The 23590-nt window shown below is 34.2% G+C and overlaps 6 protein-coding genes across 7 annotated transcripts; 4 read left to right on the plus strand and 2 right to left on the minus strand.

Annotated features, from left to right (window-relative positions):
- Positions 1-1023: 1023 nt before the first annotated feature.
- Positions 1024-1565, minus strand: ttr-41 (Transthyretin-like family protein). The gene is made up of 2 exons (NM_001306580.4): positions 1280-1565; positions 1024-1232 (listed from the first exon to the last, which is right to left on the minus strand). Exons 1-2 carry the CDS (start codon positions 1556-1558, stop codon positions 1089-1091), a joined length of 423 nt encoding a protein of 140 aa, NP_001293509.1. The 5' UTR covers positions 1559-1565; the 3' UTR covers positions 1024-1088.
- Positions 1566-3728: 2163 nt separating this feature from the next.
- On the plus strand, positions 3729-10624 carry F41C3.7 (the record flags this gene model as incomplete). 2 transcript variants are annotated; one of them, NM_001377787.2, is made up of 12 exons in its annotated part: positions 3899-3917; positions 3982-4129; positions 4177-4270; positions 4659-4871; positions 8881-8958; positions 9007-9090; positions 9139-9299; positions 9350-9491; positions 9536-9636; positions 9687-9812; positions 9858-9930; positions 10306-10624. In NM_001377787.2, 12 exons carry the CDS (start codon positions 3899-3901, stop codon positions 10378-10380), a joined length of 1314 nt encoding a protein of 437 aa, NP_001364541.1. In that variant the 3' UTR covers positions 10381-10624. The 2 variants fall into 2 exon arrangements, with proteins under 2 accessions (NP_001364542.1, NP_001364541.1); NM_001377788.2 differs by lacking the exons at positions 4659-4871; positions 8881-8958; positions 9007-9090; ... (4 more) ...; positions 9858-9930; positions 10306-10624 and having other exon boundaries at positions 3729-3917; positions 4177-4351.
- Positions 4874-7644, minus strand: F41C3.11 (Nucleotide-diphospho-sugar transferase domain-containing protein). The gene is made up of 7 exons (NM_062443.7): positions 7495-7644; positions 6904-7039; positions 6782-6855; positions 6590-6721; positions 5957-6394; positions 5236-5321; positions 4874-5183 (listed from the first exon to the last, which is right to left on the minus strand). The coding sequence occupies exons 1-7, from the start codon at positions 7618-7620 to the stop codon at positions 5006-5008; spliced, it is 1170 nt and encodes a 389-aa protein (NP_494844.3). The 5' UTR covers positions 7621-7644; the 3' UTR covers positions 4874-5005.
- A 719-nt stretch (positions 10625-11343) lies between the features above and the next one.
- ctsa-1.1 (Serine carboxypeptidase ctsa-1.1) lies at positions 11344-13498 on the plus strand. The gene is made up of 4 exons (NM_062445.7): positions 11344-11491; positions 11759-12545; positions 12880-13019; positions 13072-13498. The coding sequence occupies exons 1-4, from the start codon at positions 11346-11348 to the stop codon at positions 13406-13408; spliced, it is 1410 nt and encodes a 469-aa protein (NP_494846.1). The 5' UTR covers positions 11344-11345; the 3' UTR covers positions 13409-13498.
- Positions 13499-14107: 609 nt separating this feature from the next.
- eas-1 (putative Golgi transport protein 1) lies at positions 14108-15275 on the plus strand. Its single transcript, NM_062446.6, has 6 exons — positions 14108-14173; positions 14221-14312; positions 14358-14460; positions 14509-14584; positions 14737-14818; positions 14866-15275. The coding sequence occupies exons 1-6, from the start codon at positions 14143-14145 to the stop codon at positions 14905-14907; spliced, it is 426 nt and encodes a 141-aa protein (NP_494847.2). The 5' UTR covers positions 14108-14142; the 3' UTR covers positions 14908-15275.
- Positions 15276-15832: 557 nt separating this feature from the next.
- On the plus strand, positions 15833-18976 carry acs-11 (fatty Acid CoA Synthetase family). Its single transcript, NM_062447.10, has 5 exons — positions 15833-15945; positions 16000-16098; positions 16155-16406; positions 16887-17840; positions 18733-18976. Exons 1-5 carry the CDS (start codon positions 15835-15837, stop codon positions 18832-18834), a joined length of 1518 nt encoding a protein of 505 aa, NP_494848.3. The 5' UTR covers positions 15833-15834; the 3' UTR covers positions 18835-18976.
- The last annotated feature ends 4614 nt before the right edge of the window (positions 18977-23590 follow it).

A 23590-nucleotide genomic window follows, 5' to 3' on the forward strand; every position in this document is an offset into this window, starting at 1 on the left:
CTATTGATGGGAACAGGAACACAAGCCGCGAGAAGAAACTGAACGTTTGCACGTGCTTTTGACTTTTGAAATGAGGAAGAAATGGTGTTTAAATATAGGATTTATTAAAATGTTAGCCACGCGTGTTTTGAAATTTCATAGTTTTTCAAATTAAACTTTAAATTTTTAGTTTTCAATTTAATTGTTGTATTTTATTTTCTATCGCCACTTTTCAAAACGTTTGCGATTTTGATTCAAAAAATTGCTACCTGGTTTTGACACGATCGAAATATTTCAATTACCGTACCCACAAATATTTTGCAATTTTCTTCCGAATATTCTCAGGTAAAAACACCGGTATAACGGAAGTTGCTATAAAAAATATATTTGAAAAAAGAGAAAATTACAGTAGCTGATCTCGACACGACAAATAATTTTAGGCTACCATATCTACAAGTATTCCGCAATTTTAAAATAGTTTCGAGACTGATACCACACTTTTGCGTCAAAAACCTCAAATTCTTGAAACTGGTTAAGACTTTAAGCGAAAGAAAATTAATAAAAAATGAACTTGCTGCGCGATTAGATTTTCGAGAATTTCTATGAAAAATTGTCGTAGATCAAAATTTATTTTACTTGTTTTCTTATTACTTCCCGCTTTTGAAAAACTAGCATAATAGATCAAACGAGAGAAATTATTGTGATCTACCTAAATTATTAACATAAACTTACAAAAATCTAGCGCGCGGATCATTAGAAATAAAAAATAAAATAAACAATTATGTATGATGAATCTGTTCTGTTAACTATATTGTTCTAATTTTGAAAATTGAAAAATCTGCAAACTTTGGCACCTGTAGCACTATGTTTGGGACGAAGTCGTGGCGGGATCAAATCAGAAAAATGTGCCTTTAAACTGTCATGTCAAACTCTCACGAAATTATGGTATACAAAATTTAAACATAGCCAGGAGATGCACCAAACTTTTCTTTGGCGTTTGCAGTTCCAACTTCTCACAGAACAACCATTATGGATTTTTTATACATTTTCGCAATGAACTTTATTATTTTACATCAAAATAAAAGAAAAACCAATCAATCAAAACAAATCTAATCCTTAATACATTCACGTCCTTCATTATCAAAAGATCCTTCAAGATTAAGCACTCCAATGTTGACCCATTGCTCATCAGTTGGGGTTCCACCGTGAATGTACTTCTTTGGAATGACGAACTTAATCTTGCGAGAGCATGGCTGAAAAATTAGAATTCAAATATTATTTTTCCAAGAAAAAAACTAACAGTTTGCTCATCTCTACACTCATGCCAGATATACAAAACTGGGTCAATTGAAGTAAGCTCGTGGGTGCTTCCAGTCAATGCAAATGCTCCATCTTCTCCAGTTCTCTTCTCGTCAAGAGTATCATCTGGATCCGGCCCTGTATCAATATCAACAATTCTGACTTTAGTGTTATTGGCAAAAGCAGTTCCACATTTAAGAACTCCTTTAACTGCGACTCCTTGTTTTCTCATGGCAATTGCCACGCCAGCGAGCAGAAAGACGGCGAGAATCCACTTCATTGTGGATCTGAAATCACTTGAAACTTAGAGATTATAGAAAGTATGTGATGTATAAAAGCATCGGAAAAAACGATTTAAAACATTATACTTTAGGCAAAAGTTTGGGTAATAAAGGTGATCGGAAAATCTACAAATTACGCAGTTTGGTAAAATAGTGCTACTTTTCAAATGGAAAATTAATTGAGAAATAGCTGTAGAAAAAATGTGATTGACTTGAAAATAGGTGTTATTTTAGTTTGAAAGTTTAAAAATTGAGCCTAAAATTTGCCTGAACGGTTTCAAATTTACTGCTGATATTTTTGTGAAAAGTTAAAATTTTCAGCAGTTTTTCGAAATCCAAGACCCATTTAAAAAAATAGAATGATTTTAAGGTAAATAAAATCTAAATTATTATATTTACTTGATTTGCATTTTTGCAACTACAGTACCTGCAAGTTTTTCTAACTTTTTGTAGAATTTCTACCTGTACTTCTTAAATGAAATAGCTGCAAAATTTTCGTGAATAAATACGGTAGCTAAACATTTTCGGCCATGTCGAGACCAGAAACCGTATTTTAAATTTGCAAACTTTCCCAACTGAGTACTAAGAATGCTTACTAGTCAGCTTACCAAAGAAAATTTAGAAAAAAACCATGTCTACCATACCCTACACGAATCGAATTTTCTAACCCAATTACAGTAGAACATAAAAAAATTCAATCTCACTATTTAAGGGTACAATAGTTTCTGGGAAAGTATTTAAATTGTTTAAGTTAATTTTAACCAAATATTTCTGGTTTGGAAGTGCAGCTACTAATTCAGACTTTTAAGCTCGTGAAGCATTAAAAACCCTTAATTAAAAAGTTCAAAAGTGAAAATCAGTCAGAAAAATAATAGAGGAGCTTGTGGCTAACACAACAACACGAAAGTATATGTGTTTACCGACGAAAAGAAAGAGAGGACGATTGAAAGATTGAAAATACAAGCAACGAGAGAACATTGGAAAATTGAGATTCACAGACACTCGTCTAACTGATAAACCTCTATCTAACGATCAGTGTTTTGTTATCAATGCGAGAGGAAATCGAAGAGTTTGACAGAATTGAAAAGTGTAATGAAAAATAGAGCATTTGGCACGTTTTGATTGGGATACGGAACATGAAAACAGATAAGAGAATGTTGTTGAACAATTGGAAATCATTGAGCAATCATTGAAACTTTAAGCTTGAAAAAACAATATGAGCATAATAAATACACACAGATGTCTCATAGCTCATAGTTCGGTGATTCATTGAGTCGTATAAAAAGAAAAGCTTCCTGGGATTTTCTCAACTTTTTGTTTCTGACTATTTGTTTCTCCTATGACGTACTGATAGATATTGTATGTATTTGTTCCAGTAGTCCAAAAAGTCCAATTGTGGTGTCTCAAATATTTTTTAACGTCTAAATTTTGTTTCAACATTAGAAATATTCATTTTTTATTGTTTATTGTTTTCATTGTCTTAATTCAAATATGTTATTTGTGAACTGTTTTTTTGAAACTGTGATGAATAAATGTGTTATATCTTGTACTATGAAAGTTCTCGGTCATTTTATGTTGGATTGAAAAAATAACTAACCTTCCAATATAATGTTGTCAATTCTGTAAAAAATTGTTAATTTCAATTTATTTGTTGAAAATGTAGTTTTGAAATGTGAAAAAGTTTGTATGTAAATTGGCAGTAGTGGCTTCAGTGGCTTGAAGGTAGGCAGGCATTTTTGTACTTATGTATTTGGAAACCCAATGAACCTGTGATTTCTGTGTCTTATTATATGTTAAACAGTTTTTTAAAATTATTTATTTTGAAGAAAATTTTTATGTATGTAGCTTCAAAATTTTGCTGGTATATAAAAAAAACCAATAGTTTTCAGTTTGTGAATGTGATGTAAATGTCCTAGATTTTTGAACGTTGTTCGAAGGATATTTCTGAATAAAATTTGGTATTTCTATTCCGAAATAATGAAAGTCTGAATTTTGTAATTGTATGTGCTAATTCTATAAACTGTCTATGCAATGTCTCAATTCTACGTTAAACAATTTTTAAAACATTTTAAATGTCGGTGCCTGTCTCGTAGATTTTAATTGAAACATTTTCTTATCGTCCTTTTTTTTTTAATTTGACAGTTCTCTAATGTTTTTTGTTAATCACAATTTGTATTTCCACTTTTTTGTTTCTTAATGTGTATATATGTTCTGACCACAAAAAGCAGCAAATTTCATTCATATTCTTTCTATAACAAGAAAATTCCAAACTCGAGTAATATGAACTCAAGTGGAATAACTTTTTGGCATTGGCCTGGGATTCATTTTTATTGCTACTCATGGATGATTTATTTTCAGGTTAGTTTCTAGTAGTTGCGCTGGAATTTTGATAATATTTCATACCAGTCGAATAGTTTTTCAGATCTTTCCTCGATCAGTGATTGTGACGATGAGTGCCTTTTGAATGTGTCAGCCAAGAAGTCAAAAAGCTTTTTCATTGTATCCACAGTTCCGGAGGTTATAATGGATATCCCACCGGCATTCGAATTGGAAATTGTCGATGTGAAAAAGTAAATAAAACGTTTTGAGACTCTCACAAAAAAATACTGAATTTAAGGAACCAAACGCTGGAAGAAAAGAACTGTGAAACGGACTCGAAAGGCGACCAGAAGTTCGACAAATGGGTGCAAACAGATTTCGTTGAGATGGAGGTATAATAATTGGATCAGTGAAAGTATCATTGTGTGGTGTATTAAATTATCAACTTTATTTAATAAAATATTATTTGTCGACATAATTGTTGGTTACTGTAGTATCATAGAGTACTGTAGCACCCCTTCATTCCCATTGCTTTATATTAATGAAAATGCCAAATCAATCAATCAACAAATAGACCATCGGAGATTACAGAAAATTACCTTAAATAAGCGGTAGGTAGACTTGAATGCCAGCGTGCCTGCCTACATAAACAATGTCACCTACCCCTGGCCTACCAAAAATTAAAGTTTCATTTTCAGTGGTTTTTTTTTAATTTTAGATATTTATTTTTTATATATTTTACTTCAAGATAATTATATTTCTAAACCTCTCCATTTTCAGTCAATAGCATGCTACGCAGACCTACCCCCAACAATCCGTGAAGCAACATATACAGAAAGTGCTCTGGAGCGTGTGCTCCGTCACATGAGTGCACATCTTCATCGTGCTCAACTACAGCAATGGCTCGCCGAGCAACCACTTCGAAACGCGTCGTTTCATATAAAACCAGTGCAAACCAAGACAATTTATCGAGCAGTATATAATAAAGAGAAAGTGAGTTTGGAGGTGTTTATCCAATATTTCGAATCACATAAATTAAATCACAAAACATTTGAAAACCCGGGAAAATTGAAATACCAGAAATGAAATGAAGTTTTTTTTCGGAAGGATGTATGATAATGACAGTTTTAATTTGAATACTTTTGCATAAACTTTGTCACTTTTGAAATAACACATTGATTTGTTTTAGTTGCCAAAAACCAGAACCCATTAAGCGCTTGCCTTGTCTCCTTGTTCGTAGTCCCCGAATTAAAATTATTATTAAGAATATATGGAATTTTCCGTTCTCTTTCGTCCATTTTGAACCTAAAAATTCAAATTGGAAGGAGCCATAAATCATGATGGGGAACTGACTGACCATTTGCCATCTGCCACCTCATTGTATTCAAACTGTCGACAGACTAGGCCGTTGTGTTGTGATGCACATAACTGATTCATTACGTCCTGCAAATAAAAATATATAAATTATTTAAGTACGTTTAAATTTGAATTAAAAATCTTTAAAAAAGTGTTAAGAATGCCCGGTTTCGCCTTTTGAAAACAAAAATTGAAATAAATCTTCTGGAAGGCTTTTTTTTAATTCTGTCACCTCCATTTTTCCTTTTTTTTCGTGGCAAGACCTTTTTGGAAAAGACCACGCGCTTTTAAGTTCCAGTGTCTAAAAAATATTTTCGTTATAAAATTTTTTGTTTGTTTTTTAAAATAGATTATTCATAGCGTTAAACAAGGAGCCATTACAGTTTCAAAAATTCTCATATGATTACAAAAGTTTTTGACTGCCTTTATGGCGGCCTACGCTTGCCTCGGGGCTATTGCCGAAGCACACATGGGCATATTTTATTAAAATATTTATGTATTGAAACTTGCAATTTTATTCAGAAAAATAAATAGTGAAATTTGTAACTCTTAGCTAAAACATCAGCAGTTGATAATTTGCTGTAAAAAAAGAGGCACAGACGCCTGGAGACATGCCTACCCATCGTGGAAGTCCCGCAAAATTGATTATTTTGAAAGTTCAATTTCTAGAGACTACATACATCAAAGTTTGCTTGAATTTCAAAAAAAAATGATATTCTCACCTGATCATACAACTTCTGATCGGCATTCAATCTTTCCTTCATCTCCTTTATAAACATTTTTGATCCATTCGTACTTCCAACCAACATTGGATCAAAAGCCATCGTATCCCAACTTCCTCCGTCATAACCTTTCACTGGAACTATTATATCAAAATCTTCTTCTGTATTCGTTCGGTTTGCAAATAATTCCAGTGGATCTTTGAACCACGTCGCATCGGCTTCAATAAGAACAAATGGAATATTATTCGTTGCCAAAAGATCCATCAAATTAGCACGGAGAGTCAGAATATTGATATATTCTTGTTTTCCCCACTCGTAACCAGTTTTGTAAGTATCAATGTTTAAAGATACGCATTTTATAGTTTCGTCCCATTGCGATTTTATAGCAGCACACGTTGATGAGTCCATACTGACAATAAGGGTCCGATTGTGAACATTCTGAAGTTTTTTTTAATTTCAGAAAGATTTAAACAGGCTCATAAAAATGTCAAATTATTCAAGGGACCTAAAATCCCAACAGTATTAACCAAATTTTGTATTAACCGGGAATCCAGTATTAACCGAATTTTGGGTCAGAAAATTTTGAATAAGCTTTCCAGCCATCTCCAATTTGAAATTCAGTCTAATACTCACATCCATCAAAGCCGTGTTACAAATCCAATTAAGTGTCATTCTCTCGTAGGCATTGTTTATCATTGCAAAATATATAAAGTTGGAATTTTCAGATGTCTTGTTGAGAATACTATTTCCTTCCGAGACAAGAGTCTGAAAAATTTTTTAAATGAAAAATAGCAAAATTAGTTTAAGGATTTTCCATTAACCAACCTCTTTTACATTCTCTGAAATCACTGGAACTCCCACGTCCTTTCGCCGAAGAACTGGATGAACCTGCTTTGGTTCTGGAATTTATTTTATTTTAATTTTGAAAAATGCCAATACTAGCAAACTTTTCTTCTTATTTCTGAGTGGTCCACCTCCACCAAATCCGATTGCTGACAATTTTCCATAACCTATTGCTTCGATCACATTTCCTTTTCTTACGTGCATCCCTGACTTTGAGAGAAGTGGTCCATCTCTTAGGTTCTGGAAATTGAAACTTATAAAGTTGAGGAAAAATATTGTGAAATTTAAATTGTCTCAAAATGACAGTTTGCCCAATATGATTGTAAAACAATTTTATACAATTTTTCAAAATTTTTATAATATTTTTTTTTTTCAACTTTAAAAAACTCGCAAGGACCGAATGACCATTTTTCTTTACGGAAAAGCGCCTGAAAATCAAAAAGAAAACGTTTTAAAAAACCAAAAAACTAGATCATTCATTCGTGGGAAAATCGAAAATAATTCGGCTATTTGAATTTTTATAATTTAAAAAAATCAATTAAAAAATTCTGAAAAAAAATTTACAAACTTTTTAGCATCTATGTACATATATTTGGTATATTTAGTCTGTATTTTTTATCACTTTTAAACTTTAAATAAAATTTCTAACACATTTACTTCTAAACTTTAAAAAAATCCCAAAAACCATTGCTCACCTCATACCCAATCCTCGTACTATCCACTTGAAAAAGTTTCCAAGTTGTGATGCCAATGTGTAGGAAAAAATAGACAAAAAATAATGGAACGAGAACATTTCGAAACGCCAATTTCAGACGACCCATTGCATTTTGTGAAGTTCGGGAGTCTGTAAAAATTAAAATTGAATGGAAGAAACAATAAAAAGATATGGAAAAATAGAGAAAAGTGGAATGGGAGAATAAGAAAAAATAGTGACCGCAGGGGGAGACAGGAGGGCGAAAGCAAATAATTTTGACACATTAAAAGAAAAGAAAGATTTTCACAAACCGTATCATTCTTAGACTAGTGTCGATTAAATTTATTGTTAGGTTATTTAATATTTCCTCTACTAGTAAAGCTTATTACTTTCAGGCAAATATTCTGATGAAACAGAGGAAATACAGTTAACTCTCGATGTGGGCATAATGCCTCAGGAAGCAAACATTTGTTTCGGCAACTTAGTTGTTCTACATCTAATATGCAAATCTGTTTAAATGTAGAAAAATATTTTACACGTATTTTGTCAGTTGACAATTTTTTGATAAACCTAAACAGAATCGAGATGTAGGCTCTCAAAGTAGAGCAAGGGTGCAAGTCTGATAGATAAATTACGGGTACTAAAAGAGCCTATCTAAAACTAAAACCCACATTTAAGGCAAAAATTGACTATATAAAAACTTTGATATATAAGTGTTAGGTCTGTCCTTCTTCCTAACTAAAAATATTCAATGCCTACTATCCGAACATGGTCAACCGTTGAAGGGAATTGTAGAGAATGTGTATAGAAAACGAGAGATGCGCAGTGTAATTCTCTCTTTCTAAGTTTCGTTTCCCGTCGGAATTCCCGTCGAGATTCAGAATCAGAATACGAAGAAGGCTAGACGCAGACTATGTGTGTTCCATTCACTTTTCAATCATTGCTTCTTTTTCTCTGATTCTCTTGTAACAATAATTTAGCACACCCGTGAAATCGGATCCATGTGAAAAAGGATGTATAGGTTAAGGATTCTGTATAAGGAAATTGTATCTGATTTATTGAATGAAAAATTGGAAAGTGTTGTAGAATTCCATGCGTCTTCCTTATTCCGTGGATTCTCTCACAAACGTCTCTGAGAAGTGAGAAATTTTTCAATTGCTTTGAATAAAATTAAAATTATTTTCAAATAAAGCAAATATTTTACCATATTTTATCACCAAGTTCGAATAAAAAATATCGGGAGAACATGCAACACTGACGCATTTTGCAGATTCATTACAGACTCTAACTTTAAGATTTGATTTTTTAAATATAAATGGACATCCTCATAGTGTATTCACAATAACTTTTTATTAGCAAAATTTTCCAAAACACCCCAAATTTCCAGAATATCTTCGTTCTTCTACTTTTCTTACCTCAAGAAAACCGATACTTTGTTGAACTGAGATCTTTGAAAAATCTCCTCGTAAGTTACAAAAAATTTATCAAATTTATCAAATTAACTTTATTTCAGAAAAGTATCTTACATAATATCGAAAATGATTATTTTCTTGCGCATCAAAAAGTTCGCCTATATTCGAGCCATAATTTTGTGATGGTGTGCAAGTATCTATACTTCTAAAGATTATCAGTACACATTTTCCAGCTCTACTCCTCATCGAAAATATTGATGATGGAAATTGATGATTTGGAGAAAATGATAACCTATGATGACGTGGCAGATGTCGTCTCATTACTTGTTTTAAATGGAAGTCCGTGTTATATGAATGGATCCGGAAAAGTTACTATTTTGGAGAATCAGGAAAAGTTGGTTTTTAATAGGGAAACAGAGATATATTGTAAAAATGTATATTCAGAATTTTCGAGTGCTCTCCACTACTGAATCCAATCTCTTCTAGCTTCGTAATTGAAAATCGAATTTATGTGCTATCGAACAAGTTTATCTCTAGCTTCACATCAGATTCTCCACTGGATTACGAGAACTATGAGACAGAAAAAGTCATTTTGGCAATTCTAGCGGAAATTAGCAATTATATTTTCAGACTATCACAACTGGAGATATTGGAAAATTTGGAGAAGATCGGCTCATGATTTTTGATAAGTTTTCTCAAACTTGTTTTGTCTGGGAAAAAGATAAACCAAAGTATGCAATTTAATTGAGCTTCAATTTTTAAAGAAACAGTTTTTTTTCAGAAATCCATCTCATCAACTTTGCTTTGGATCGTCTGAATATACAGTAGACGTGGCTTGCGACGAGGAGAATTTGTACTCCTTAACTTCTGCCGGCGTAGTTTCAGTTTGGAAATTGAAACCTAATGGGTATGCAGTTGCAGTCTTTGTTTACACGGTACTAAAATTTTTTAGAAGAAAATATCGAGATCAACTATTCACAACATACCTGAACCATTGCACAAAACTACTTTTAACATATTCTCAGGTATGAAACAAAGAAAATAATAAGCATATAACATGATTTCTGGGTATACAAAACACACGTTAAATGGAAGATCAGATTTTGAATATAAAAATTGGTTTTTAAAATCTGCCAAACACGGTCCCAGATTCTAAAAACATTTATCTTTCATTTAACGTTTGTTTTGTCTTACAAAAAATTGGCCAATTAATCTCTTTCTATATCAATTGAACAAATAAGGGAAATTCAATCCATGACGAGAGTCACTCAGAAAACAGCCTGTGCCTTTGAACTGACGCCCCAATTTTTTTAAAACGAAATCAGGATCCACAACTCTAAACGTTTTTTTTCATGGTTTCTGGCCACCTGGCGATCACCTAAAATGTTTTCTTTTTTCAGAAGTTTGTGATTCTCACCAACTCGGAAGTTCACTTTGTGGTGTTTGGCATTGACTCGACCAGTGGCCAACAGTGATCGGTGCCAGCCTCTACCGATCCTCATTCAATTGACCCCAATCCATCACTCGCCTGCTTAAAAACCCGCCGTTGCTCACAAATATTTTCTCTTATCTTCATTTCTTTGCAAAAATGATTGTCTCGTTTTCTTCTCCACAATCTTTTTGATATAAATTGATTTATTGAATGTTGATCGCGTTGCGTGTTGTAATATTGGCTCCTTCAGCATGGCGTGAGAGAAATAAAGAATTTAAATCAGAAAAGATAAAAAAGTTTCTGGAAGAAATGTTCTATTGAACAGGTAAAAATGAGACAACCAAAATTGACTGCGCCGCAAAATTTTTTGAAAGAGTTTCGTTAATAAAAAATCGGAAAATCTGGAAATATTTCGTTTCTTGTTCTGACTTTGGCAAGTTGGCAAAAATAGAAATTTCAGAGGCCAGAGCAATAACGTTTTTTGAGAATTTTTCATAAGGTCTCATTACGACATTCGATAGTTTTGAGCCATTTCAAGTCTAAAAATGTGTCAGATTTCCGTACTCCACCTGTTGCCTACCTGCCTTAAAGCGGACTCTAACTAACTAGTACCTGCTTCCAATAGGAAAGCTAAGAAAGACCTTTAAACTTGCCCACATTTAGTACTCTACGACTACAAAAAATAGACAATTTAAATTTCCTGAAGCTGGTTCTCCCCTGCCTCACAGAAATTTATAGAGTACACGATGGCACTAGTCGTTTGATCTCTATCTTATCAAAATCAAATCTTTTTTTTTTCAAATTCAAATCTTGTGCACAACCATCTCCCCAATCTTCACAGATCCACATTGTCCTCAAATTGTCCTTTGCCTTCTTCTGGCTCCGCCCCTATGGGACAGTCGAGACTCCGCCTCCTTCTCTCCAATGTCTCAGACAAACATCACAAGATATCTGTTTTTCTTTCTTGTCATGTTCCATGCTCAACCTCTAATTCATTGAATTTCAGGTATGAAAACCCTTCTGCTTCTCGCCTTCTTCGTCGGGGTGACCTGTGGAGAAGAGATCAAGGATTTGCCAGGATTGGACTTTGAGCCGAATTTCAAGCATTATTCCGGATTCTTCCAAGTTTCGGATAACCATGTGCTTCATTATTGGTGAGTATGAAGGACAGAAGTTAGCCTAAAAAGTGCAAACTAGCATGAAAGTAAAAAAAGTCTTGTACCTTTTCAATTTTTCGTCGATCGAAAGGTTGTTTGAAACAGTGTTCAAGGTGTGAAATAGGTTCAGAAGCTTACACAACGAAAATCTTACACAACAAATCTTACACGAAAATCTTACAACTTACACAACGAAAATCTTTTGAATGCGAGCTTGCCTTCATACCGGCTTGTCTAATAAATCATCCTAAATCATTATTCCAGGTTCGTCGAATCCCAAAACGAGCCATCCAACGACCCACTGATCTTCTGGTTCAACGGAGGACCAGGATGCTCTTCCTTGGACGGACTTCTCAATGAAATGGGACCATATGTTGCCAATGAAGATGGAAAGACTCTTCGTGAAAACGAGTACTCATGGAACAAAATGGCTTCAGTTGTCTATATTGAGTCTCCAGCTGGAGTTGGTTACTCGTATGCCACTGATGGAAACATCACAACCAACGATGATTTGACTTCTCTTGAGAACTACGAAGCTGTCAAACAATTCTTCACTGAATTCCCACAATTCCGTCATCATCAGACATTCATTATGGGAGAGTCTTATGGAGGAGTTTATGTTCCAACTCTTACCGCAAGAATTGTTGATGGACAAAAGGACTTCCCAATTAACTTGAAAGGAATGGCACTTGGAAATGGATATGTTAATGAGAAGCTTAACATTGATACCTCTGTCAGATTTGCTTATGGACACGGACTTATTGATGAGAAGATCTGGAATACTCTTGAGAGAGATTGCTGCAGAGGATGCATTGATTCATGTGATTTGACTCAAGTCACCGGACACTGTGCAACTCTCGTTGAGGACATCTTCCAATTCTTGTGGTTCGGAGGATTGAATCCATATGATTTGTACAGAGATTGTGATCCAAATCCATCAGTGAACAGCAAGAGAATGAAGCACATGTTGAGAGGAGTTGCTCCAGCAATGGCCCATTTTGATGAGCTCTTGAAAAATCAAACAAAGACTTCCCTTTATCAATTTTTGAAAGTATGTGGGGTAGCAGCAATGGGAAAATGTAAAAATATCATTGGAAAACTTTTCAGAAAATTTTTCAGTACTCAGTTTTCACCTAGTGTCACGGTAGGTGTCACGGTCATGAGATCATTATCAGCAGTTTTTTTTTTTGAAAACTTTGAAAATTGTTTTGTGAACGAAACCCTGCAAGGATTATATTCAAACAATTTTTTTGCCATCCAAGTAAAAAAAATTAAAATAGGAAAAAGGTTATAGAATTTTTTTTGGTCAAATTGCATATTTAAAACTTTTTTAATTTGATCAATAATTACCACCATAGCAGTCACTTCATATTTGTATCTTTCAGAACAAATCTCAATCCCAAAAGCCACTTAAGGCTGATGTTCCATGCCTCAACGATACTGAGATGCTCTCCTATATGAACAATCCAAAGGTTCGTAAGGCAATCCACATTCCATTCAATCTTGGAAAATGGGATATCTGCAGGTGAGCCTGAGCCAAAGAGCCCAAGCCCAGAGATCAAAACAAAAATTTTCAGTGACAAGGTGACTACTACCTACCAGAAGCAGTACACCGATATGACTCCATTCATCAAGAAGATCGTCAAGAACCACGTCAGAGTTCTTTTGTACTATGGAGATACTGATATGGCCTGCAACTTTATGATGGGACAGCAATTCTCTGATCAACTTGGACTTCGTAGAACACTTAAAAAGACTCCATGGAAGTATGATAGACAAATCGCCGGATTCAAGACACTTTTCGATGGGCTCAGTTTCATCACTATTCGCGGAGCTGGACATATGGCTCCACAATGGAGAGCTCCACAAATGTACTACGCCGTTCAACAGTTCCTGAATAATCATCCACTTTAAATTTGGAGAACAAATAATATTTTTATCTTCTTATTTATTTTTCAATCTATTGGTCAATTTTCCAAGTTTTGAATAATGAAATTTGATTTTTAAATTTTGTGATTTTCGAATACACTGAAATATTTTTCAGAAAGCTTCCAAATAACTGTAATCGGTTTACTCATATGACGTTTGGATTAAAATTTCAAGTAATTTCGATTAATAAAACTGATGTTCTACTTATTAATACGTTGTACCTTTGGAAATAGTCAATAAATAATTGGAAAGTCTTGTTTGTTCGAAAAAATATCGATTTGAAATCTCAAAAATGCCTTTTGTGGCACTTCCAACCAACATAGTTACTTTTTGTCCAATTTCTCAATAAAAATCGTATTAATTGAGCGAAAATACTACGAATTCAAAAGTTTACCATTCAAATTTAAATTTTCCTTTTTCCCGCCGATTTTCGCTACTTCGGCCATGTGCGAGTTTCTAGGCCACGCGGAAATGCACGGCGGCCACGTGGTCCGCAATTTTACGTACACGTCATTTCCGCGGAATTTCCAGTTTTATTTTCCGATTTTTCGCTTAAATTTTTCAATTCGAGATAAAATCAGTTTCATTTGCTAAAAAGAAACGCAAATTTATTTCAAAAAATCAATAATCTTCTTCTATTTGTTTTTCTATGACCGATTCTTTTGAGAATTTAATTTTTTTCAGCCGTTTAAAAGAGAAACCACTTGGGTCCAGTCAAAATGATGAATTTCGAAGTAAGCACAACAAAACGTAAGTTTGAAAATCAGAAAATATATGTAAACTGTGAAACATTTCAGAAATCGGAGTGGGGTTAACGACGTTCGGCTTCTTTTTCATATTTCTCGGAGTGCTGATGTTCCTTGATTCTGCTCTTTTAGCTATCGGAAATGTAAGTATTTATTGTAAATTTAAAGCATAAAATTATTATTTTCAGCTTCTATTCATTGTTGGAATCACATTTATTATCGGCGTGCAGCGAACACTTGTTTTCTTCTTCGAATTCCGAAAACTGAAAGGAAGCATTCTCTTCTTCGGAGGTTCGATCACAAGGAATTCATTATTTTAATTTAAAAATTTATTTTCAGGGATTTTGGTAGTTCTATTTGGGTACCCATTGTTCGGAATGATTGCCGAGTGTTGGGGATTTATTGTCCTTTTCGGGTGAGTTTTTGACTAAAAAATGTTGAGTTTTCTAAATATTTGCAATAGAATCAATATCTTGAATTTTCTGCTCTTTTTCTTCGATTTGTAACAAACATTTTGAACTAATCGCTCACGAAATTAAATTTAATCTAATAATAATGAATTTACAGTGGTTTCCTGCCTGGAATTGTCAATTTGCTCAGAAGTATCCCCGGAATCTCAACAATCACATATCTTCCTGGAATCCGACAGGTCAGTTCTAACGAATCAGGATTTTTATCAATTATTTCAAGTTTTAGGTCCTCGATCGCCTTGCTCCAGAATCCAAGTACCCCGTCTGAAAAGTTCAGGATCTTCCCAAAAATCTCACCAAAAATGGGTTCTATTTTCTTTTTTGTTGAAAATATTTTCTCCTGTGTTGTCCCTTCTCCTCTCATATCACGTTCGGTTCAACTACGATTTCGGCCAAAATGCACATTTTCTGTGTAATATTATTCAATTTTAATTTATTTATTATTAAAAATTTTAAATTTTATCTCATTTCTAAAATATCCCTCAGCCTTTGTTGTATAATACGCTTTCATTTTCTTCTGTTCCTAGGTGAAAAATGTGATTATAATTATTTATTAGATTCCCTTTTTTCCTTTTCTTGTGTTCTGACTCGATATCCATTACATGACTCATTTCGATCAAAAAAAATGATGTTCTATGCTTGTTCTTCAGATCAAACAAATCACGTTTTCACCACCAAAGAACTCATTTCGACGAAGGTTTCTTCTCCCTTCAACCTCTTATCTTTGTTGCCATTTTTAAGAATGACAAATCGAGAATACGAGACGCAGGGCCAACAACATCTCGTTATAAGAAACGGTCAACCCGATCAATTCACGATTTTAATTCAGTTTTCTACAGCTTCCTGTTTTCAAGCACTGCAGATTTGAAACAAAAACCTTGTTTTAAACTTAGAATCTACCTGAAAAGTCCGATAAAAACTGAAAAAGTTCTTACTCGTAGAAAAAATTATTTTTAAAAGAAAAAAAATGCAGAAATTGATGAAATAAGGTTAAAAACCAAATCAAGCATTTTTGAACATCATTTTGAAATAAAAAATTGAAAATTTACGGTATTGTGCATATTTTGTGCAATTAGAATGCGAAAACTTTGAAAAAAAACTTCCAAAGTTGAATTTTAAATAGAAGTTGCCTAATTTTCTTGAATTTTTCATTTTAAAGCATTGTTTCTATTACAGAAAATTAGATATTTCAGAAATGCTCAGTCGTCTAGTCAGCTCCGTCCATCCACAAATTGGGCTCCGTGCCGCTTCTTCTGCAGCCAACAATATTGTCAGTCAAGCTCAGCTTCAATCCGATCCTTCGAAGGTTGCTATTCAATATCCTTCTGAACGTTTTTTCCATAATTTTATAATTTTCCAGCTCCTCTTTATCGATGGCGATCGCAAAACGACTTATGGAGAATTTGTTAAACGAACTGGGCAATATGCAACTGCTCTGACTGAAAAGTACAATATAAAGGTCATTTTATCTTTAAAATTGTATAAATTCAACTTTTCAAATTCAAATTTTCTCAGAAAGGAGACCGTGTGATGGCTAGAGTATCAAAAACGACCGATACAGCTGCTCTCTACATTGCTTGTCTTCAAATCGGAGCACTCTATATTCCAGTCAATCCAGGATATACTGAATCTGAAGCTGCTCACTATATCAAGGATGCGACACCTTCGATTCTAGTCTCGTGCAATGAAGAATTGGATAAAGTTTTCAGAGATAAGATCAGGGTTATCAACGAGGATAAGTTGGCATCTGAAGCAGGAAGCTTGAATGTAAGCTGGAAAATATGAAAAATTTAATAATTTTCAAAAAAAAATTCAAAATTGAAAAAACCACAAATTCCTTGTGATGCTAATCAAGAAATATAGAAAAAAATATTAATTTTACTTTACAAATTCGTGAAAACTTGAGCCTCCAGTTTAAAGGGACACGATCTTCTTCTGCTTGGGTCTCGTCACGATCTCAGCCACCGTGCAGTATCTATTCTGAACGTTTTTAGAAAAAAAAATTAAAAACCAAAATTTTGACAAGAATATTAGGAAAATAGGAAAAGTGTTTGGAGTACAAAAGTGACTACTTTTTTTTGGATTTTTCGGTATCGAAATACCGATCAAACCAAAAAACGCCGTGATCGTGCCGAGACCCACCCGGAAAATATCGTGTGCCTTTAAACTGACATGTCAAAATTAAGTCAAAAGAAAACACAATATACATACTATCCATGCCCAATATTCAAATGCAACATTTTCCAGGCATGCACCATGATCGAACATGTCGAAAAATCGGATCCCGCATCAGTTTGCTACACTTCAGGAACCACCGGACTACCAAAAGGAGCAATCTTAACTCATGGATCATTGTCTAACAACGCACATGATATTGTCCGAGACTGGGGATTTACTGGAAATGATTATAATCTACATGCACTTCCATTCTATCATGTACATGGACTCTATTATTCCCTTCATTGCTCTTTATTCTCACATTCAACAATGATTTGGCGGTCGAAATTTGAAGTTGAAGATTGTATAAAATACATGAAAAATGCGACGGTTATGATGGGAGTACCAACATTCTTTTCAAGACTTTTGGCATCAAAGAATTTCAATAAAGAAGCATTCGGAAATGTTCGAGTATTCATTTCTGGATCTGCACCTCTATCAGTATCTACAATTGAAGAATTCAGGGAAAGAACTGGACAAGTGATTCTTGAAAGATATGGTATGACAGAAGCTGGAGTTATGACTACTAATCCATTGAATGGAGAGAGAAAAGCTGGAACTGTTGGCCCGGCTGTACAAGGAGTTGGATGTAGAATTGCAAAAAATGGAGGAATTGAAGTGAAGACAAATGCGATTTTCGCTGGATATTGGAAGAATCCAAAGAAGACAGCTGAAGAATTCACTGAAGATGGATGGTTTAAAACTGGAGATGTTGGACATCTTGATGAGGATGGTTATTTGACGATTGGTGGAAGATCAAAGGATATGGTTATTACTGGAGGATTAAATGTATATCCAAAAGAACTTGAAGATTTCATTGATACACTTCCATTTGTTAAAGAATCTGCAGTTATTGCATCTCCACATCCAGATTTTGGAGAAGCAGTTGTTGCAATTGTAGTCCCGTCGGAGAAGGTGACTGATGAGAAGGAGTTTGAGAAGAAGCTTATTGGAATTATGAAGAAGAAGGTTGCCAATTATAAGGCAAGTTTTTTTATTTAAAAAATAATCCGAAATTTCAAGATTTTTGCGCTAAAAATACGGTACCCGGACACGACAAATTTAAATGAAAAAGAGTGTGCGCCTTTAGAGTACTGTAATCTTGAAATTTCGTTGCATCGAATTTTTCATCGATTTTTTTTCATATTATGTCAAAATCTGTGCGTTTTTTTCAGTTCTATAATGAACGCATATTTTTATTCAAAAAATTATAGAAAATGGGTGAAAATTTCGCAGAAACAAAAATTTTAAGCTACAGTACTCTTCAAAGGCGCACACCTTTTTGTATTTGACAAAAAAAATTTCGCGTTTGGCTAATATTTTCTGCCATTTTTATTTTTTTGTTGTGAAACTAATCAATAAATGCAGAAAAACTTTAAAAAAATTGAATTCGTCTTGCTGTTTTCAATTTTCTTTTTCATTTTTTTTCTGTGTGCGCCAAGATTACTGTAATCTCAAATTTTCGTTAACGATGATTACTTACTTATTCAGTAAGTAATTTATTAATTAGAAGCACTAAAATAAAATTATGAAAAATCCCGCAGAAACTAAAGTTTTACGTTACAGTACTCTTTAAAGGCGCACAACTTTTTGCATTTAACAAAAATGTGTCATGTCGAGACCGGGTACCGTACTTTTGCGTCAAAAATCTCATAATAATCCCCTTAAAACTTTTTTTTTGAGTTTTCAAATTTCCATCGGACACCGCAATTCTCGTTCAGATATTTGTAATTTTTCAAGTTATAACAACCTGTTTTCAATCAACTTCTATAAAAAAAACATGTGATTTTTATAAATGTTTGATAACATACCTATTCTGCAAATAGGATACAAATATTAAAATCAAATTATCAAAGCTCAATGTCTAACATTTCAGGTTCCAAAGCGAGTGATTGTACTGGATGATTTGCCACGAAATCACATCACTAAGGTCCAGAAAAACGTTCTCCGTGACACCTACAAGAACCTCTTCGCCTAATTCCATTCCCAGTCAACAATACATCCCCAAAATATAGATATCATTTTTCTATTTTCAAATTGTAAATATTTCATAAGTATTGTAGAATCTTTTGTACAATTTTTCAACTTTTAACAGTAGAAAATAACAGTTGTTTATAGATATTTTTTGTTTCTATTGTTCTCCACACACTTTTAGGACGACGTTGTCCTCCTGACCCCGTAATCAGTCAGACTATTCTTAAGATGAGAGACATTTGATTATCAGATTAACATCAATGATATTATATATCTTGGCAACATCTTACGCGGTCAGTGTGTACCCGTTTTGGACATGTTGGAATCACGTGAAGCCCGTGAGAACTTTGGCTATAAAGAGAAGTGAAAAGACAAAAAGGAAGATAAAAAACGAAAGAGTATAGTGATTTATGACACAGATTTGCCCATGGTTTTTGCGAAACTCTTTGCCGAAACTCGATGTGTGATGTGCTAAATACTGTACTTCGAAATGCTTGTCAGCTTCCTTATGGTCTCACCACGAATTTTTTTGAATTGAAACTGCGGTGTGAGCCTTTAAAAAGTACAGTAACCACTTAGCCATTATTCCGCTTTTTTTGCAAATACATGCAAAATAAATCAATACCCAAGGAAGTCACAAAATTACGAGAGGTAGGTTACTGTACAACTTAAAGGCGCTTTCGAGAAGACCCAATTCGAAATGTTTTCATCGTGGCAGCAGCGGGTATCTTAATTTTGCAGAATTCTGAGATATCCTGTTAAAGGCGCACGGATTTATTCCGAGGCCCACCTGAACGAATCCGTGCGCATTTAAGTAGATATGTCTAGGTCCTACGAATATACAATAGCGTATTTCATGATTTTTACACGTCCAACATAAGCCTAAACCTAAAGAAAAGTAAGGAAATGTACCATTTTGCAAATTTTTCTATAAATTATAAATTTACTTTTAAGGCTCCCACTGCGGGCAAGTACGTCTTCAGGCGTGTCTACCTGTTCACATGCCTACTAGGTAGGCCCCGGGCAGGCGTCGTTCGCCTTGGAGGCTGGCAAAAATTGTCCTGAAAATAAACTTACAAATCTGGAATTGTTTAAAAAAACCATCCATAAGTTCCTCGAAGTAGTTCCCCATGCACCTAGTTTGAACCTGCTGGGATCAAAAATTCCGCTGTAAAATATCCAAACGGGAGCGTGAATGAATCATATACAATTCGTCAAACATCTCTCGGTCCAAAAAAGAAATACAAAGAAAGATCTATAACACTTGTTATTTCCCCCGAACAGTGGTTAGTCGCCACCACCCACGCGTAGGAATTTCTTCGAATTTGATAAGAGAGCTATTGAAAAAGAAAAAGGCGACTTTCAACTTTCAAAAATCAGAAAAATGTGACTTCGCCTTCAAAGTGATCATTTCAGAAGTATTTTCAATTGTAGAGAGTGTACATAAAATGGAGAGACATCATGGAGACCTGAAAGTTTTATAAATGGGAGGACGATGGACGGAGTGGTCGGACCTGGACGACGACACTAGCCATTGTTTTCTTCGTTTTAGTTTTTTTTTTCTGATAGCTGATAACTATTTTTTCTTTTTGTTCATATTTTTGAATGGGTCTTGCAGCGAAAAAAGTCCTTCGCTTATTTGAAATTTATTTTTGTTCTTGCTACTTTATCTTAACATTCCGAAGTGGGTGCACAAATGTATTCTACTTTCCCGACATTTGGGCAAAAATACGGTTCCCGGTCTCGACACGACAAAAAATGTAAAAATAAATATATTCTTATCGGGAATCTATCAAAAATTGATTAGTCTTCCAAAAAGCAAAATTACAGTACTCTTTATAGGCGCAAACCTCTTCGCAATAAAACAATTTGTCGTGGCGAGACCCGGTAATATAATTACATAATAAATTTTTGGGTCCTTAAGTACGCATTTTATAAAGTTGATAAATTATAGTTTAAACTTTTGCAGTTTGAAGCTTTGCTTTCACTCATTTTTCTTAAATTTTCTTACCTTATCAATTCCCCTTCTGCAACAATAAAGCTTCTGTAGAAGCCGTAAGGTGTCAAAGTGCATAAAGTGGATTCACGTGATTCATTCACGTGCCACATTCCGATACAGTAGTCAAGTGTGTGTCACGCCCCTTTTCCCGCGCCGCCCATCCGCGCATACAAATCTCCGCTGCCACACGCATTCATTCTCAATCAGATCATCTTTGATTCGCTGTCAATGGTTCTACGATGTCTGGCTCGATTATGGAGATCGTGTAGAAATGTTTAATCTAGAAGTTGGCAAAAAATAATGAAAAATTATTGCTTTTTGATTTTGTTAATAAAGAAGCAATAAACTATAGTTTTATTCTTCTTTTTGTTGTTTTCCCGTTATAAGACTAACCAATGAAATTCCAGATTCTAACCTTGCTTAATTAATTGAGGCAAAAAAAGTGCAGTCTGCAAACATCCCTACCTCGTGTGAAGGCGCAAGGCAGGCGTTTTGGCGCCTACTTGGAAGCCCGAGATTTAACTGATTTTAGTAGATAGACAATCTTTCGTAAATGCATCAGTTTTCATTGGAATTTAACCGCGTTGGCACACCTTGTATGCAGGCGTAGGTCGCTAGGCACGCGGTAGGCGTATGGATCTTGTAGGCAGGTAGGCAGACACGTATTTTTGCTACATGTTAATGTGTCGTTCGCTCATAAACTGCCTCCTCAAATGATAACTTTTTATCTCTTTTTATATAGGTGGTCTCTTTACATCAATGACCTTCCTCGATATTCCACGTCATTATTGTTTTGTTTAAACATGAAATTCAGTAAGTTAAAGGTGAACATGTGACTTGTCTTTAAAAGTTGTATAAAAGATGTCGTCAGGCGTAGGGAATTTTCAGTTTAGTGTCTGAAAGGACTTCCAACTTTTAACTAGTTATTTTTAGGGCATTAAATGTGTCTAGTGGGACTACAAAAAGTTGTCAAACTGACAGATTGTTCTATAATTAATTTAGGATTTGATCAACCTTTAGGACCTTTTTACGAATAGTTAGGCACCCACGAGGTAGGCATAGGCGCCTTGAAAGAATACCTACGTCACTAGGGAGTGGTATTTCCACAAGAGAAGAAAAAAGTATATGACTTTCTAAATTAAATTCAATCCACTGGATTTGATGAATTTTCTCCAATTTCAAGTTTTATTTTGTCTTGGAATAGTGTAGAAAATTACTCAATCCTATGGGAAGTCCATTAGTTAGACCTATTCTTCAATTTCAAAATTGATTTATCAAAAGATCGCCCAGTATATAAGTATCAAACTAGTTAGTTAACTTTTCAACAAAAAAAAGAAGAATAGAGAACCTTCTAGACTGTGACAGATCATGAACCCGCGACCTTTACAAAAATGTTGTTTGGTGTCATATTAAATCACGTGGGTTCTACTGAAAAACGATTGATAACGGTGATCTATCTTCACGTGAAGTTTGCCGTGAGAAAGTTGAAAAAGATCTTTGAGTTTTATTTTGATCGGGACATTTTGAAAAATGTGTCATTAAATTAATGCAAATGTGTTGATCACCATGGATGCCAAAATGCCAAACCATCTACAGTACCCCTTTAAGACAATGATCTCTGTTGTTGTTGCCTTGGTTTCGTGAAGTTCAGCGACTTGGTCTTCTCTGATCGATCAACTTCATACATACACATCATATCCGCCTCTCCACCATGCTACGTAGAAGTGTACAATGGAACATGAAGATGGCGTCATTTTAATTGTACAAATGATTGTATATGATTTACGAATATGAAGAAGAAGAGAGTGAGAGCATGACTCAGTTCGCGCATCGGGTGCCCGCCCCCATTTATTTCCGTATAGTCTGGACTTTATAAGCAATGCATAGGTCTCAAGTTTATTTGTTCTAGATTTTTAATTTCAATTTCTTTTTGTTTTTCATTAATTGAAGTTGTAGGCAGACGTAGGAGTAGGTGCCTACATAGTATAGATTTGGGTCAGGTAGGTTCTTGTCTTTTACAGCTTATATCTTGAATATTTGTAGTTTTAGTTGGAATTCAGTAACTTAAGAAGTAAAGGGAAACTCTTTAGAAGTATTTTGAAAACTTCCACATTTTTAATTTTTAGTTGAATTGAAGTAATCTTGCTATTTGCTAGTAAAGTTAGCTATGCACCCATACCAGGACTGGGCCAGTCTGGCATGTTCTCCCACTATTTTTCATTAAACTCTAGTGATAAAATATAGAAACATATTTTCTTTATCTGAAAATACATTTTATTTTAGTTGGAACAGTTTTAAAAAATTTCTAAAAGTAGAAATTGCCGAAAAAAAAATCGACAACTTATTTAATCAAAAAATAAACTTTCGGACACATTTTGAGCACTTTCTCGATTTTTCCAACGAAAATAAAATTTATTTTCAGATAATTCAAATAATTTTCTACAGTCTATCACCCCTAAAAGTATTTTGATTGAACTAACGATAATCGAGATACTGGCTGGCAAAGTAAAGCAATTGGGGTCGAGCACTGATAGTGAACAATATATTTAATTAAGTTAAAGGTTTCACAATAAAACAAAACTGTTTACCAAACTAAAAAAGGAATGACCTTGATAAACATCGTGATCCAAAGATATTGATAATGATCAATGAGAGAAGAGAGTTGGCTCAAGGTCATCTGGACTACTGTAGTAAGGGTTTTTAAAAGCTTCCCCACTCCCGTTCTATCTCTGCATTTTTCTTCTATTTTATATTTTTATTT

Source organism: Caenorhabditis elegans, chromosome II (genome assembly GCF_000002985.6).
Source record: "Caenorhabditis elegans chromosome II".
NCBI lineage: Eukaryota > Metazoa > Nematoda > Chromadorea > Rhabditida > Rhabditidae > Caenorhabditis > Caenorhabditis elegans.

What these genes read in the sequence shown, in the direction of transcription:
- ttr-41 (NM_001306580.4), bottom strand. Translation starts at nt 1,558, where the DNA reads ATGAAGTGGATTCTCGCCGTCTTTCTGCTCGCTGGCGTGGCAATTGCC. An exon ending in AGTGTAGAGATGAGCAAACT is followed by an intron (nt 1,233 to 1,279) that starts GTTAGTTTTTTT and finishes CTAATTTTTCAG; the next exon opens with CCATGCTCTCGCAAGATTAA.
- F41C3.11 (NM_062443.7), bottom strand. Translation starts at nt 7,620, where the DNA reads ATGGGTCGTCTGAAATTGGCGTTTCGAAATGTTCTCGTTCCATTATTT. An exon ending in GTACGAGGATTGGGTATGAG is followed by an intron (nt 7,040 to 7,494) that starts GTGAGCAATGGT and finishes TTCAATTTCCAG; the next exon opens with AACCTAAGAGATGGACCACT. An exon ending in ACTCAGAAATAAGAAGAAAA is followed by an intron (nt 6,856 to 6,903) that starts GTTTGCTAGTAT and finishes AATAAATTCCAG; the next exon opens with AACCAAAGCAGGTTCATCCA.
- ctsa-1.1 (NM_062445.7), top strand. Translation starts at nt 11,346, where the DNA reads ATGAAAACCCTTCTGCTTCTCGCCTTCTTCGTCGGGGTGACCTGTGGA. An exon ending in AACCATGTGCTTCATTATTG is followed by an intron (nt 11,492 to 11,758) that starts GTGAGTATGAAG and finishes TCATTATTCCAG; the next exon opens with GTTCGTCGAATCCCAAAACG. An exon ending in CCCTTTATCAATTTTTGAAA is followed by an intron (nt 12,546 to 12,879) that starts GTATGTGGGGTA and finishes TGTATCTTTCAG; the next exon opens with AACAAATCTCAATCCCAAAA.
- eas-1 (NM_062446.6), top strand. Translation starts at nt 14,143, where the DNA reads ATGATGAATTTCGAAGTAAGCACAACAAAAC. An exon ending in CTCTTTTAGCTATCGGAAAT is followed by an intron (nt 14,313 to 14,357) that starts GTAAGTATTTAT and finishes TATTATTTTCAG; the next exon opens with CTTCTATTCATTGTTGGAAT. An exon ending in GGATTTATTGTCCTTTTCGG is followed by an intron (nt 14,585 to 14,736) that starts GTGAGTTTTTGA and finishes ATGAATTTACAG; the next exon opens with TGGTTTCCTGCCTGGAATTG.
- acs-11 (NM_062447.10), top strand. Translation starts at nt 15,835, where the DNA reads ATGCTCAGTCGTCTAGTCAGCTCCGTCCATCCACAAATTGGGCTCCGT. An exon ending in TTCAATCCGATCCTTCGAAG is followed by an intron (nt 15,946 to 15,999) that starts GTTGCTATTCAA and finishes ATAATTTTCCAG; the next exon opens with CTCCTCTTTATCGATGGCGA. An exon ending in AGAAGGTTGCCAATTATAAG is followed by an intron (nt 17,841 to 18,732) that starts GCAAGTTTTTTT and finishes CTAACATTTCAG; the next exon opens with GTTCCAAAGCGAGTGATTGT.